Below are 15,679 nucleotides of genomic sequence, written 5' to 3'. Positions count from 1 at the left end.
TTTTGTTCTCTCAAAGAAAAAAAAAAGAAAAATCCTTCCATTTTGGACCTCTTCATCTTTTTTTTTTGCCGAGGCGGTTGTCTTTGATTGTTCCAAATGGTTGCTGATTGTTCTCCCCTTTTGTCCTCCAGTCGTACATGGAGGACCACTTGAAGAACAAGAACCGTCTGGAGAGGGAGTGGGAGGCACTGTGCAGCTACCAGGCCGAGCCCAGCACCTGTGACGTGGGAAAGGGCGAGCAGAACGACAAGAGGAACCGCTCGGACGCCGTGGTCGTGTGTAAGCATGCCAACGTCCTCTCACCCATGTAGCACATGTGTCACGCAACGCTGGTTGTGTACACAGTAAAAGAGTTGGGGTGCACTTGATTTGGTTACTCCAGCACAGCAAAAGCTGCACTTAGGGTATGCAGTGAGTTCAATGAAGGAAACCTTTAGTATCTGTACTGGGACGAGAACAAATCAAATGCACCCCAAGTAATCGAGTACCCATGTCTGCATGTCCCGCATGGTTGTGTTCCCAGTGCATCTTGCAAGGCGACGAAAACAGTTTGATGTCTCCATATTTCTAGAAAACATTTTTTCCCTGATATCTGCTTTCTGAAATGGAACAGGGAAGAGAACTAGGAGTGTGATGGATGACGTCTTCTCTCTTGCAGATGATCACTCCCGGATCACCTTGAAGGCAGAGAATAACCACGGCAATTCTGATTACATCAACGCCAGCCCAATAGTCAGTATTTCTTCATCCATTTCCATTTTATTCAGTTAGCAGACGTTTTTATCCAAAGGGACGTACAAATCGTGTATGTAGAATGTATACATGTATATAGAATGCAGTAGAATATCAAGGATCAGAAGTGCATAGTTCTACAGTATGTCCCACAGTCAAGGGATAGTTCGTATTTACTATCCCCGTTGCAAAGTAATCCCATCTCAGCTAACAGACAGGTCACATACACAAAGTGCAGGGAAGGGACAACATCGCAGGGATCACGAGTAGCGATGATCTGCTAAGTGCTACTTTCGGAGCCCTTGGGCCGAGCAAGGAAAAAAAGAAGTTAGTCGAGGTGAAGCTTGAAGAAGAGCTTCTTGATCCAAAACCGACTTTCTCTCGTCTTCTGAATCGCTGGTCTTTTGTTGCACTTTCTCGAAGAGGAGCTGTCGAGATGTTTGTTTGGAAGTATGATTGGTATTTGTGATTAGTTATTAATTCAACTATCGATTCTTTTAGCTTTGTTGTTGGTACACACCTCTGTGGATTGTCCCTGTATGGTGAAAGAGAATCAAAGTGTTTACCTTTACTGCTTTGAAATGACTGCCCTCCCGAGATACCAGCTCAACCTTATCACTCACATTCAAAGGTAGAAAGTTACATTATTTAGACCAAATAAATGTATCCCACTGAACAAATCTGGAAAGGCCTCAAATATTGCCAGAGTGCAGGGGTTATTTTCTTATTTATTTTATTTATTTTTTCATCCAAACATTTCACAATGATTGCCATTCATGATTTCCCCGGAGGCAGCTGGAGAAGGATTCCATTAGAAGTAACAGGAAACTATGCATTTCAAATACCGGACGAGAAGATTCTGTGGACAGAGATGCTGGAGCAGTCTGGCTAAAAGCCCATTACTCTACAGATCGAAGCAGGCCAAATCCTATGATGTCTGTCTGTCACATTGCTACTTTCCCTCCCTCTGATAATGCATTAACTCCAATATTTAGACTGCTTATTTGAGGAATTTTCTGCAAATAATAGGGATTGTTACACCGTAGATGTTAAAGTTTGCTTTGCGAGGTTTGCAATCAGTCCTGAGTCCGCCTCTCTATCTCTGATGTCCCAACTCACACCTGCACACACACAGACTTGCTCTTTCTCTATCCCTCTCTCACTCTCTCTTTATCACACATGCACCGAACACACATATATCTCCCCCTCCCCCCCTTATGGCCATTAGCAGTCAAAGTAAGGCTGGTGCCGCAATAGCTGATCCAGTGGTATACGGATGAAAGGATAGTAATTACACCACAACGGGACCCATGACTGAGCACAGCAAAACTGCCATAATTACGTCTGTCAATGCTCGCTCTTCCTCCTCATTAGGTCTGGAAGGAAATGGCCCTGCAAGTAAATACGGCGAGTCGTTCTTCTTGGAGTTTGTATAGGGGGTCAGAGAAGAGGACTGTGGTGTGGTGAGGGAGGGAAGGTAGGGTTGCCATGGGGACGAATCGGGGGGTGGGAGGGGGGTCACCCATCCCGAGATGGGTGGGGTCACCTTGATAGGAATCCACCACTGATTCATTACATGACACGACGGTCTGAGACACTTCTGACATTACTTGTCTGAAACATCAATGGCTTTGAGACAGCACCCACAAATAATAATAATATGTTCATTTAGCAGATGCTTTGATCCAAAGCGAAGTACAGGGGAGAATTTGAAAGTCCTCTTGATCTGCAGTCAAATGCTCTACCACTTGGTTGAGTTGTAGAATCCACTTCCCTCCTCCTCATGTTGATCTTGATGTTATATGAGTATCTGGTCTTGGTCCTACATTAGCCCAGGGAGACATCCAGCCCTCATGGAACCTGCTTGACTTTTTTGATGATTTTTGTTCTCGAGCAAATGGCTACATGCCACTTTGCAACACAACGTGCGTACACTACCGTGCACACAGACGACATCATTCTTCAGCGCAGACTATAATTTCCCCTCAAATCAAAGGGTTCCATTCGTTGTCGTTTTTTCTTCTTCCCCCTCTATGGCCTGTATCTTTTGGAAGCCGACGGTGCAGGGTGGGCAGCAGGGGAAGTGGACCACCTCCTCATGCGTCAGGCTTTAGTATGCAGGCGCTGATGTCAGAGCGGGCCTACAGTACGCCTGTGTCCCTGAGATTGGCGGAAAAGAGCGGCTTCGGGAGCTAGCTCTCAGCTCGACTCTTTCATTTCTGTCAGGAATAAAAGAGAGAGAGAGAGAGAGAGAGAGAGAGAGAGAGAGAGAGAGAGAGAGAGAAAGAGAGAGAGAGAGATTCCATCCATGGAATTTCAACGAGGCCAGGATGAAGTGGGGATGCTAACAAAACACCGGACTACATTATTGAAGAGATGTATATAAATGGATATACCGGAGTGGGTCTATGAGATATATATCATTAAATAAGTCATCCTATACACAGATTTTATATATAAGGTTGGCACTTGTCCCATCTCTATTCAGAGTAACTGGTTATGCTAGTTAAACCTGTAATCACCTTCCTTAGTCACAGTTTATACAACCATCTCATTAAGAAAAAGATGTTCATGAAAAGAGAGGGAGCTATTACATATAATCTTGCCGAAGTGCGTGGCATGGGTATAATCGGTCTCCTTTGTAACGACTCCCAATCCAAATGACTCTGTAGCCATAAGGGGTTGTGCTGCGCAGTTGCATCTGTAATAATGGTTATGAGTGTCACTCAGTGAAGGTTTAGATCCAGGGCCCGTTTCTTCCACAGAGATCCATCCACGCCTCTGCTGTACTCCCAAACAATACGTGCTTTTCTCAATCACGCTCAACACAAAGAGCATTTCTGAAAGGCTTTCTGGGGGAAGCAATCATAAAAGCTTTTCCTACAATAGAAATCCTACAATAGAAACACGATTTTGTGATTATACGAGCCATACTTCAATTTAGATGTCAAATTACAGAAAGTATGGCAAAAAGGTTATGTCACTTCTGGCATATCATTATCTCATTGAAGGATCCGCTAATAACATCATAGGATACCATTTAGAATGATGGCTGCTACATAAGGATGTTTTAGACCATTGATTTAGTAATGTTTCCCATAGTAGACTTTTCCTACCTTTAGAAATGGGCTACACTTAAAAGAGTGTTTTCCTTAGTATTGCAAGGCTATTGCACCAGCCAGTGGAGTCTCTGTGTGAGAAGTGCAGAACAAATATCCATGTGCCCCCTAAACTGTCCTTGTTGGGGTGAATCCACAAGGATTCAGTGACTGCTATATTGGTATGGGAAGCAAACTGTTTATTTGGGGTGATACAAACTGCTCTGTCGCACCCTCTCATAATGAAAAGCATGGACCTGAAGAAGTGTGTGTGACACTGTAATCACCAAGCGGAAACTTCTTGGAGGAACAAATATCTAGGAACAAATGCACATCCCTCCAGGAAGAAGGCAAAGATGAGCAGTGTGCTTGTATGTACAAATTACAAAATAGCTGAATTCCAAAATATTTACGTATGCTCTACCCTCCCTTTCTTTAATAGGAAAGATTCATGCCCAGTTAGCCTAACAATTTTTTTGTTGTTATGTAAACGCTATTTGTTCATACTTTTTTTCCGGCTCCTAGACATTTTAAAGAGATGGTAAAGGCCAATGTCTTCAGTTACTTTGTGGAGCTCATTGTGTCTTCCAATATGAAGGCTGCTCTATGAAGATTCAAACAGGCTGACTATAAAGGCAGTGCATATCAGGGACAGTCTACAGCAGTTCCTCCACCTCTCTCTCCATTCTCTCTGTGTCTCTGGCCTTGCATGCCAACACTCCACACTTATACTTTATCATGCTCTCACAGACAGACAAAACACACACACAGACACACACACACAAATATACACACAGTCTCGAGGTTTCTTTGGAGACTGCACATCCTCCCATTTCTCCAGCTCTCTGTGACATTCTGAGACTAGCATCAATAATGTTCCGGACTGGAGGTGCCATTTCCTTTACACACGGGGTTAACTCTAATCAGAGGAATTAAAGAATGGCCACGCTCCTGGGATAGAGGTGAGTGACAGTCTGGTAGAGAGGGAGAACGAGGGAGGAGGAGTGCCGAGCGAGAGAAAGAGATGTGGAGAAAAGTACGAGAGTCCTGGAAGGGCAGAGAAAAAAGGAGAAAGCGCTCCTCTGAGAGCACTGAGCAGCGTGGCTTGGAGTGAGGGAGACATTACGCTTCTACCTGCAAAGGTTCAGAGTGCTTGTGCTCAAGGATGAGAGGCATCAGGTGTGCATATTGCATAATAAGAAATAGAAAAAGTTAGGATTGAAACAGAGTTTATATAAATTAGGTAGGATTTCCCAAGGGTGCCAGGTTAAAAATAATAACGCAGTTTTTCAATTTACTTCTCAGATTGCAGTTAGTGGTGTCTCTAAGTAACTGTAAAAACCGATATGTTGATGAGTTGATGGTTTCATTCAGTTCAAGTCCAAATGATCTTGTTTTTTCGTTTTCAAGATGGACCACGATCCACGCAACCCCACCTACATCTCCTCTCAAGGCCCACTACCCTCTACAGTAGCAGACTTCTGGCAGGTAAATGACTCTTTCTATCAGTCATATACATCTCTATTGACCTAGCTACATCCACAGCTAAATTGTTGGCGGAGTTATTGTTTTTGCATTGGTAGTATTTGGAGTTAGGGTTGTGGTGGTAATTGCTGGTGGGGGCGGGATTATGTAACAACTGAAAGCAAGAAAAAATAACACAATTAACATGTATGACTTCTGTGAAGCCTTTACATAGCCATATAATGTCAGATACACAATACCACTGTATTGTGAGTTCTTGATTTTCCTCCCATGAAAGCTGTATCACCTGACAAACAGTGATTAATGTGCGTACTTCATAGAGGATACAGGATCATTATCATGTGTTTTCAAAGTAGGCCTGTTGTTTAAAACGACACATTACTGTAGCAAAGTAATGCCATTAAAATCCCTGATGACGCGAAACCTGAGATTGAGGGGTGTCAAGGTAGCATGCTCTTTGGGTGCAATTATGCTTTTTATCAAACCATTATTCTCTCCGATTGTATGGGAAGTGCACTTTGATTGAGCACACCAGCTCTAAATGGCTTGGGTTGGAACACTGCTGTCACTTTTTATTTGCACATTTGGAAGTAGCTGTTGATTGTTTTGTGTGTTTTGTTTGTCTGTGTTTTCATTAGGTGAATACATGCATAACCATTATCAAAATTAAATTAGTTATTTGCAATGCTGTGAAGCATAATGGAATTGTTAAATAATTGTTGAATTGTTGGATGATGGCACAATATGTTCTGTTTGAAACTTTAAAACGGTTACCTTACCCCTAAGAAACAAACAGCAAAACATTAGTAGCCATTTCTAAATTATCCCACTGTGTTGGCAGTCTTTAGCTCTGTCCTGCAACCTGAAAATCCCCATGTCTGCCTCATCCCCTCCTCCACTCCTTCAACATACATGTTCTTTTCCTCCTCCTTTCCCCTCCATCATTCCTCCCCCCCCCCCTCCATCCCTGTCATTACCTCAGCTTCTCAGGCTCTCCCCATCTCTCTCTCTCTCTCTCTCTCTCTCTCTCTCTCTCTCTCTCTCTCTCTCTCTCTCTCTCTCTCTCTCTCTCTCTCTCTCTCTCTCTCTCTCTCTCTCTCTCTCTCTCTCTCTCTCTCTCTCTCTCTCTCTCTCTCTCTCTGACACACACACCTAGTATTTCTCACTCTCCCATGCAATTTTTCTCACATTTTCTCTCTTCTCTATTTTTCTATTCTCTTTCTCTTCATATCTCTCTACTCCTTTCTTCTTTTTGTCTCCCTTTCTTTTAATATTCATGTCTCTGTCTGTCTCTTACTCTATCTTTCTCTCCGTCCATCTCTGCTCCTCCTTTCTCCAGGCCATTATAAAATACAATCATTCTGAGCCTAGCTCTGTAGATACAGTCCAGTAAGAGGATAGGGCCATCGAACAGCTCCATAGCCACTTTTGCACTCTTTGACTTACTGTTATAATAATCGTTGCTTAAGTGAATTATAATGAAATACAAGTGCAGGATAAGCAGTTTGGTCATTCGAGATGACGACAGACAAAGGAAGATTGTTTCACATTACACCACCGTCATTATGACCTTGTGTTGACTACTTTGGCCCACTGTGCCCTTAGCACATCCACAGGGCCAGATCAGGAAGGCGGGTGATTTGTTAAGAGGCAGGGCTGTTGTGGTTTTATGGTCCTCCATGTTTTTTCCTAATTTTCCTAATGATATCACTGGGCCTTAGTTCATCCACTGACACATTAGACTGTAATAAGATAACATGGAGTGGATCAGAAGATGTTTGGGCCAGAGCAAAGTTACAGCATATTGTTATAGTTGTAATCTGTACATACAGTACCACCTGTATAAAATCTGGTCATATAATCCAGACCAAACAGAAAATCAACCAACTCTACTGGTATTAAAATTGCACTGAAATGTCTGTCTTTATAGATATTTATTGCATTGACCCTGTTTTCCATACAAACCAGTGGGAGTTCCTAACTCAGTCATCTGAGCTCATTCTTCCATACTGTATGTGTAGATGGTGTGGGAGAACGGATGTGTGGTCATCGTCATGCTGACGCCCCTGTCAGAGAATGGGGTCAAACAGTGTCACCACTACTGGCCGGACGAGGGCTCCGACATCTACCACATCTATGAGGTACCGGCCACCTGACAACATTCACTTCCTGTTACATCCCTGCAATTGTAGTAGAGGGTTCCATCGAAGGGAATACATTTGACTTGTCTGGTGAACACTTCACATGTGGATTAACATTTTGAAATCTGAATAAGAGGCTGCAGACTAATTTACTTACTTAAAATACTTCTATTTCAGATTTTTTTTATCTCACACTTTTCATAATTTTCCTGTAAATGGATAGTCGGCTGGTAACTGAGAAAACGGTACACAATATTTGCTTTGCTCCCCTTTACTCCATCTAAAGGTCAACCTGGTGTCAGAACACATCTGGTGTGAGGACTTCCTGGTCAGGAGCTTCTACCTGAAGAACCTACAGACCAATGAGACCCGCACCGTCACCCAGTTCCACTTTCTGTCCTGGGTGGAGCGTGGCATCCCCGACTCGGCCAGAACCCTCCTGGACTTCCGCAGGTAGGTGGACCTCCCCCCCCCTCCCCCCCTCTCACTCAATGGACAATGTAACCTTAGGGACCCCCCTCCCATTTGCCTGGTCGGAGTGTGTCCTCTCAGTCATTGTCGGCCTCCAGACTTTTTGCTTTGGGGACTTTCCTTTTTGCTTGGTGCTGCTACTTCTCCTGTTATCTGGTCCCTTTTCCTTGTCCTTCCTGTGCCCCTCCTTTAGAAGGGCTGATGTTGGTTGATCCTGTCCCCTTTCCTGTCCTCCTTTAGAAGGGCTGATGTTGGTTGATCCTGTCCCCTTTCCTGTCCTCCTTTAGAAGGGCTGATGTTGGTATTCCAGTGGGAGCTCTGGGTCTCTGCACCGCTTCTTTGATCCTGTCCTCCTCCCTCTCATGTGATGCAGCAAATTAACTTAACAGCCCTGCACTGCATGACTTGGCTTGAGGAAGAACGAAAAGGGATAAAAAAGGCACCTTCATTTAAACAGCCAATTAGATAGGAGATGTCTAGCTTCAAATCCTGGGTGAGGAAGGGAAGGTAGTGACTGAATAACCTTCCTGTTTTTCCTCTGATGCGTGCTGGCAGGAGTTCTCAGATTGGTCCCCTGGGAATGCCCATGAGGAAATAGGAACAGCCCTCCAAATGATATTATGAGGAAGGAGGTTACTGCTAGTGCCACCTAATTCAGAGATAAATCTATAAAACACTATAAAAATAAGTAAAACTCCTTCTTCTCAGACTGACAGGTTCTTGAATTGTACAATGTTCTGAAATATAAAATTTTGCACCACATGTCAAGTGTGCCAGCAATAGCTTGTATTGTGTCAAATGAATGTCTTAAATTGGGTGTGTAATTTGGGATATGATATGAAAAACTATAACATTTATTTTGTTTTTTATGTATGATTACATTTATTGTATCAAACCATGAAGATTGTGACTGAACTGATTGTAACAGAACCTAAATAATGCTCTCAAATTCAAAAATGATTAATAAATAACACATATTATTCCCCTGCATTGCAGAGGTCGGTCCAGCTAGTTTGACTGTTTGGAGACCATTTACATGAGCTCCAAGCTAAATTGTCCATGTTCAATGTGAAATTGCTTTGGTTATTCTCTCAGGGCGTCTCACTATCGTAGGAGCTTCAAACGTGTCTCACATCAACACAGATGGTACACATCCATTTCACGGTTATGGCCAACTCTCTATTTAGCGGTTGCCAGTGTCATTTTTGTGATGTTGCAGCTAGTAATATGAGCCCAGTTGCATAGTCACAAAAGTGATCATTGGAAACTGTGTCTCTTCAGCCAGGCCTGGGCACCCTGTCACCCTTTTTTTTTTGCGGTCTCCCTTCCTCTCTCCGTCTCCCTCGTTCCTTTGGTTCTCGCATGAGTTCTCCTCCTCTCCCTACTCCAGCTCTCTCAAACAACTCCAGTGCCTGTCGTGGGCACATGGGTTATTGTTCAAATGCTTGCTTTAGAGATAGCCTTTTGTGACAGCTAAAACTGATTGTCCAGCTCTAATTGTCAGATAGATGTTCACACCCCGGTGTCTTCGATTATCACAGAACTGCAGCACCTCCAATTTGATTCACCGATGAGAATGTGATGCATGTGGGGTGAAATAATGTAGAAGCAGAAAAAAAAGAGAGAAAAAAAGAAGAAGAAAAAAGGCGCGGGACCGCTGTAGTCGGTTTCCATGGCAACAGACGGGTCTAAAAGGCTTGTTGGCCCTCGCAGCGCCTCTGGTGTGTAACATTCATAATTGGGCAAGGTTAATGCGTCGCGGATCATGACATCACACCGCCCGCATCCATCATCCACACACACGGGTGTCACAATATCGTGTTCTAAACGCCACACCCCTTCACGTTTGTTTGGCCGAAGTGGGCTTTTTTCTGTCCCAGAGTGATTATGGCTGACAGCCGTGTTCGATTGATAGTCTGCAAATGTGTTCCTGTTAATATGATTTTGCTTAAGTTTGTTTTAATTATGTGCAAATGCCTTCCTTTTTCGTAAGTAATTCTATTTTTGTATACAATGGTTGAGCTAGACTGTTGATGTGCTATATCAGGGTCTTGTTTGAAAGGTAATTTCCAAGGATGTGCTATTTTATGAAAACGTTGTCAAGCTTGATGTTAACAGCCCAACTTTCTTTTGTCTGTTTCATTACAGAAAGGTTAACAAGTGCTACCGGGGTCGATCTTGTCCTATCATTGTCCACTGCAGGCAAGTATGCTTTCAACAACAAGCTGTGTGTGACAAGAAAATGATGAACGGCAGTGTAGACTGCAATGCTGAGGTGTTTATCGTTTTACACAGTTAGCATTCAGCAGTGATTCCCTTTTGTATTTCCACTAGAAATAAATGATGGTATTCTAATGAAGTTATTATGAAGCGATGCTAGCAAATGTACACAGATAGTTTTTTGCCAAGCTTATGATGACAAGGCTACATCAAACCCTAGTCTGACAAGGCTGTGAATAATAGCCACCTCTTAACTAGTTATGTGTTGGGTTAGTGTGGCCGGCCCTACCCCCATGGTGGTTTTAATGAAACTCTGGAGCTCAGAATAGCTCTCCTGTTTTTATTGCCTAAAGCCCTTTATTACAGTGCCTGTGCGATGCCTTGTTTGCAATTAGCATGCAGCCCTGTTGAATGCGTAGCTCGCACAAAGAGAGGCTTTTCACAAGGCTATCTCAGGAGTAATGGGAAAAAAAAGGTGCTCGCATTTAAAAGCTTTTGTCCCCCATGCCCCCTCCTCGCCCCTCCTCCCCACCCACCCACCCCTCCCTCCACTCCCACCCTCAATGTACCTCTCCATCCTAACCTCCAAATCTCCCCCTTGCCCCCGAAACAATTTATTGATGTCCAATAGCTGTGCAAGTTGGGGGACAACAGATGCACTCTAAATCACACACAATTTGTCCATTTTGTCAGTTACTGAATGTTTGCAAAAGAAAAACTTTTAGAAAAATTGTTCCCTCTCTTTAAACATTGTTGAATATTTTAATATAATGTATAGTTCTTGTTCATCTTATATTCACATGGAGTATGATATAATTCCAATTATTTTATGCACTTATTAATAAAGGGTGCAATGAATTACCTTAAATAAATCCAAACTGTTTTTATTTGTTCATGATGGGCCAACATTTCAGTATTGACTAAGGCCAATCTGCACCTTTTTCAGACTCCTTAATGAGATCTCCTATCTCTCTCTCTCACTCCCTCTGTCCTCTCCCTCTCTCCCTCCCTCTCTTTCTCTCTCTCGTCCTCTCTCAACCTTGCAGTGATGGAGCAGGCAGGAGTGGAACTTACATTCTGATCGACATGGTTCTCAATAGAATGGGCAAAGGTAAGTCTTTTCCCCATCACACTCTCCACTGCTTGTGTGAAGGAGTTGCCAAGGCTACGGCAAAAGCCTTTCGTTTTGAAGCGGAATGTCTCAGGGATGCATTAGAGGGTGACTGACTGAGTCAAATGAATACTCAGGGATGGCCAAGAAATGGAGGTGTAGGAAGAGAGAGGGAGAGAATGAGAGAAAAGAGAGAGAAACTGCAAATTAGTTGACCAAATGCATTGGCTGCTTAGTGAAATAACAGAGAACAATAACTGGCCTACACCCATTTTCTATATTTTAGACCGCCTGGCATCTCACAGCTACTCAGATCAGGTCATCAGACTTGACTCTGCCCCTGCCCCTGATCTACCTTCCCTCTTTGTGTTTGTGTTGTGGGAGTATGTGTGTGTATGTGTGTGTGTGAGAGAGAGAGTACAAAATTGTACTTGTTTGTAGTGTGTCACTCGTTTAGATCTGTTTCTGTTCCAAAGCTGGGGTTTGTGCTGGGACTAGGGCAAAGGGATGAGGGTCTAAGGCCAAGTGTCTTGGGTGAGACCTAGGACTAGGACTAAGGATAAGGCTAAGACTACAGCTGGGACTAAAGCTGTAAAGCTTTAGTCCCACTAAAACTAAAGTTAGCTCTCTACTTCACCTTTTAACTTCACCTTTGACAAGTTTGGAGACTCATCTGGTCTTGGGGAGAGTAGAATAGTCATCCGTCTGCCTCCAACGTAATGGAGAAAGTCTATAGGCCACAGTCTATAGGCCACAGTATATAGGCCACAGTCTATAGGCCACAGTCTTACGTAAATCCCCTCTCATTCTTCTCCTTCCCCCTCATCTTCCTCATCCTGCACTCTCCTCCTGAATACATTGTACACCAGAATGCTATTTTGCTCAAAAGCCCCTTTTCTTGTTGGGGAGTTTTTCTCTCCTTCTAAACTTGGGAATCCAACACTTCTAAAACATGAAAGTGTTGGAGCACTTTGAGCTGCAAGTCCAGCTGCATTAACCAGCCCCTACCCTCTCTCTCTCCATCTCCCTTTTTCAAAAATGTCTTGAAGGGCTTGGGGGCTTTCTCCATCTCCCTCTGTCCTTCTCTCCCACTTGTTTTTTTTTGTTTTTTGTTTTTTCTTTTTTTTTCTTTTTTTCTGGCAAGTGAATCTCAAAAGTCCTGTTTTATTAGTGGCTCCAACAATACTGTGGTTGTAGAATTTTTTTCAGCTAAATTTGAAAGACAAATTCTGCACAGAGTTCATTGGTAGTTTGTTTTAGTTATTCAGTCGGGACTACTCAAACATTATCTATGTTGATTTACTAGTTAGTAGTATTCGCCAGTTAAGAAAATATTGACATCTGAACACGTTAAGTGAGTTAGATTAGAGATACAATTTCTATTTTGAAAAATGAATAATCTTTTCAATGCAAAATAAATGCCATTATTCTACTATTTCTGACCCACCTCGATTCACATGATTTACTAAAAAAACAGTCCATGGCTCCTTGCCAAGTCTTTCGAGGGTTGAATGTAATAATTTTCAATTGGCGTGCAGTTCCAAAGGGAGCCAGTGAAAAGGGAGATTGACAGATGTGAGCTGGATTACCCTGCTGCTTTGAACTCAGTCCAATTTGCTGTCTGTTGCAGGTGCTAAAGAGATTGATATTGCCGCTACCCTGGAGCACTTGAGAGACCAAAGACCCGGCATGGTCCAGACAAAGGTACGGTCCACCCCCAATCTTTTACACTCACACCCTCTCTCTCTCTCTCTCTCTCTCTCTCTCTCTCTCTCTCTCTCTCTCTCTCTCTCTCTCTCTCTCTAGCAGTGGTGAGCCTATTTTATGCATGTTAACTTAGAGGAAACAATTGAAATGTAAACAATCACTGCAGGTTCTTTTTGAGGGGGGGATCCAGATTAATGAGCTTTTCTCAACAACAGCCTGGTTTATTTGCTCATCAGAGCTAACAAAATAGTTGTCTTTTATATGTGTACTTTTCCTATAGGATATACAGTACAGCTACATCTCATTTAAGTATACAATCACGTCTATAACATAGTTTTGTTAGAATACTGTATAGAAGAAAATTTCTTAGCAGACAACTTTTAACTTTCCAGTATATCGTGACACTTGTTAAAACTCAAATTTAGTTTAAATAATAGGTCTTAGAAGTGTGTAATTCGTGGCCTTGCATTTAGAATCAATTTAGAAAAGTAAAAATTAAGTAAAACCAGGGGCAGAAGGAGGCAGGACTGCGTTTCTGGAAGTTGCGCTCACTAAAAGACTCATCTGTATGTTTTATTCATGGGTCGATTTAATACTGTGTTGTCTGTCTTCCACTTAGCAGTGAGTCAGCGCTTAGCGTTGAGCTTGTTAGCAAAGCTTTTCCCAGCATCAATTCTGAAAGCTTTTGCTCTGAAAATCTAATCCAAAGTGAAAACTGAGTTCTCTCATTGAAAATTGGCATACTTTTTTATTCCACTTCATTGCTTTGCTCATATGCAGTGTTGGAAATGACAAAATTGAAATGAAAGGTTTTGATTTTATGACAGTTTAATCAGTTAAGTCAAATAAAAGGCATGAGTTTTACCTGATTTGTGATAGGTTAAATAGTAACAACATAAAAACAATACTTTTTTTCTCGCTTGTTTTTTTGGGGTACCAATAGATAACAATATGTGTGTCCATTTTTCCAATCCTTGCCTACTTTATGAAGCAGAGTTTGACCCCCCCCTACTGGTTGAAGTATGTAAGTCATTCTGTGGGACATGGTGTTAAGATAGCTGTGAAGTCATCTTTAAGAGTGTAGGTTTTTATTAACTGTGGTGCAGAGCTATGTGTGGAGGCACATACAAAATGGAAGTATTTTTACTTATATCTGTTTATCTGTCTCAAGCTGTGTACACCCAAGTATCGATTGGAACATACTTTAGGCCAAAATGAGAATATGGCAGGTTTTTGGGATGACACATCTTAAGCCAAGTTCTTTTAAACGCCCACCTCTCCTCTGTGAGTTCATTCTATGGCTTGCAGCCTGGTTCCAAGAGAAGAATGTGAAAACACAGGGTCTTGGGGGCCAACATCGATCGGTCCTATTGTGCTCCTCAGGGAGCACAGTGAGTCACTCTCTTTCAAATACGCACACACACACACACACACACACACACACACACACACACACACACACACACACACACATACTCATGTTAAGGTAGGCACACACACAGACAGGCACACACACACACACACAGACTCACAAGTTAGACACACACGTCTCCTTTTTCTAAAACACCTCTGGCTATAGTGGCACAAACTGCACTCACATCAGACTCTGTGTTCGAAGAATTCTCATGTGTCCAAACACCCTTTGTGAAGTATGGTACAAGGGGCAAGTTTACCAACTGTCACTCTGAAAAACACCTCTGTCATGCTAGACAGCGTAGACGAGTGGTAGTTATAAACCGTTTCCTCTCTCTCTCTCTCTCTCTCTCTCTCTCTCTCTCTCTCTCTCTCTCTCTCTCTCTCTCTCTCTCTCTCTCTCTCTCTCTCTCTCTCTCTCTCTCTCTCTCTCTCTCGCGCTCTCTCTCTCTCGCTCTCTCTTGCAATCTCTTGCAATCTCTTTCTCCATCTCTGTCTTCTTTCCCTTCCTCTGTCTCTCTAACATCCTCTTTCTCTCATTCCTTTCTCTCCCCACTCTTTCATCCTCTCTCTTCCTCTGTCTCTCTCTTCCGCCATCCCTTTGTTTCTTCCTCTCCCTCTCTGTGCCTCTCTCTCCCTCTCTCCTCCTCCTCAGGAGCAGTTTGAGTTTGCGTTGACAGCCGTGGCAGAGGAGGTGAACGCCATCCTTAAAGCCCTTCCTCAGTGAGGAGTGCTGCGTCGCCAAGCAACACTTCCTTTGCCCACTCGAGACTCGAACGTCTCCTCTCCTAGTCCACACTCTGTCCTCTCTCTTTCCCTCTCTCTCTGTCTATACCTCTATACCTATGAATGTTGTGCCAGATTCTCAACCTGAGCTATTTTAACTGTGATGTACTGTTTCAAGTTACTGAACATATGTTTCAAGTGTCACTGACAGACACATAGACGAGATAAAGTGTTTTGCTGCCACATTGTGACCCGAATAAAGTGTACAGTTATACTCAAACAAGCATCACATCTGTTGTTTTTGATGTGTGTACAGTATATTGTATTCTAGGACTTACAGTTTTTCTCAATTGCTAAAATGCTAAAACCCATTGGCTGAACGAAGTTCTCAGTTGCCTGAACTCATGTAGCTAATTGTGCCTGTCTGTTGTCAATACCTTAAACCATTTCACATGGTAAAACACAATTTGCAGATCTCACTTAGACTGTTCAGCAAAACTCTAAACACATTCTCATTTTTAAAACACATTCTGCACTCTAATCAAATACAAATAGAGAAAACATGTCATTGACTA

General features: G+C 42.8%; 1 protein-coding gene across 1 annotated transcript in view; it reads left to right on the top strand.

Moving 5' to 3' along the window:
• The window catches only part of ptprn2 (protein tyrosine phosphatase receptor type N2), a 95,529-nt gene extending 80,424 nt beyond the window's left edge, over positions 1 to 15,105 (top strand). The window contains exons 14-22 of the mRNA XM_067252212.1: positions 132 to 279; positions 659 to 732; positions 5,241 to 5,318; positions 7,337 to 7,456; positions 7,743 to 7,909; positions 10,076 to 10,129; positions 11,194 to 11,258; positions 12,889 to 12,962; positions 15,034 to 15,105. Coding sequence (XP_067108313.1) covers positions 132 to 279; positions 659 to 732; positions 5,241 to 5,318; positions 7,337 to 7,456; positions 7,743 to 7,909; positions 10,076 to 10,129; positions 11,194 to 11,258; positions 12,889 to 12,962; positions 15,034 to 15,105 — 852 coding nt within the window. The remainder of the gene's footprint in view (positions 1 to 131; positions 280 to 658; positions 733 to 5,240; positions 5,319 to 7,336; positions 7,457 to 7,742; positions 7,910 to 10,075; positions 10,130 to 11,193; positions 11,259 to 12,888; positions 12,963 to 15,033) is intronic.
• Positions 15,106 to 15,679: the final 574 nt, after the last annotated feature.

This window comes from Osmerus mordax, chromosome 15, assembly GCF_038355195.1.
Source record: "Osmerus mordax isolate fOsmMor3 chromosome 15, fOsmMor3.pri, whole genome shotgun sequence".
In the NCBI taxonomy this organism is placed as follows: domain Eukaryota; kingdom Metazoa; phylum Chordata; class Actinopteri; order Osmeriformes; family Osmeridae; genus Osmerus; species Osmerus mordax.
The sequence above is the reverse complement of the archived record's forward strand: the minus strand, read 5'-3'. Positions and strand labels throughout refer to the sequence as shown.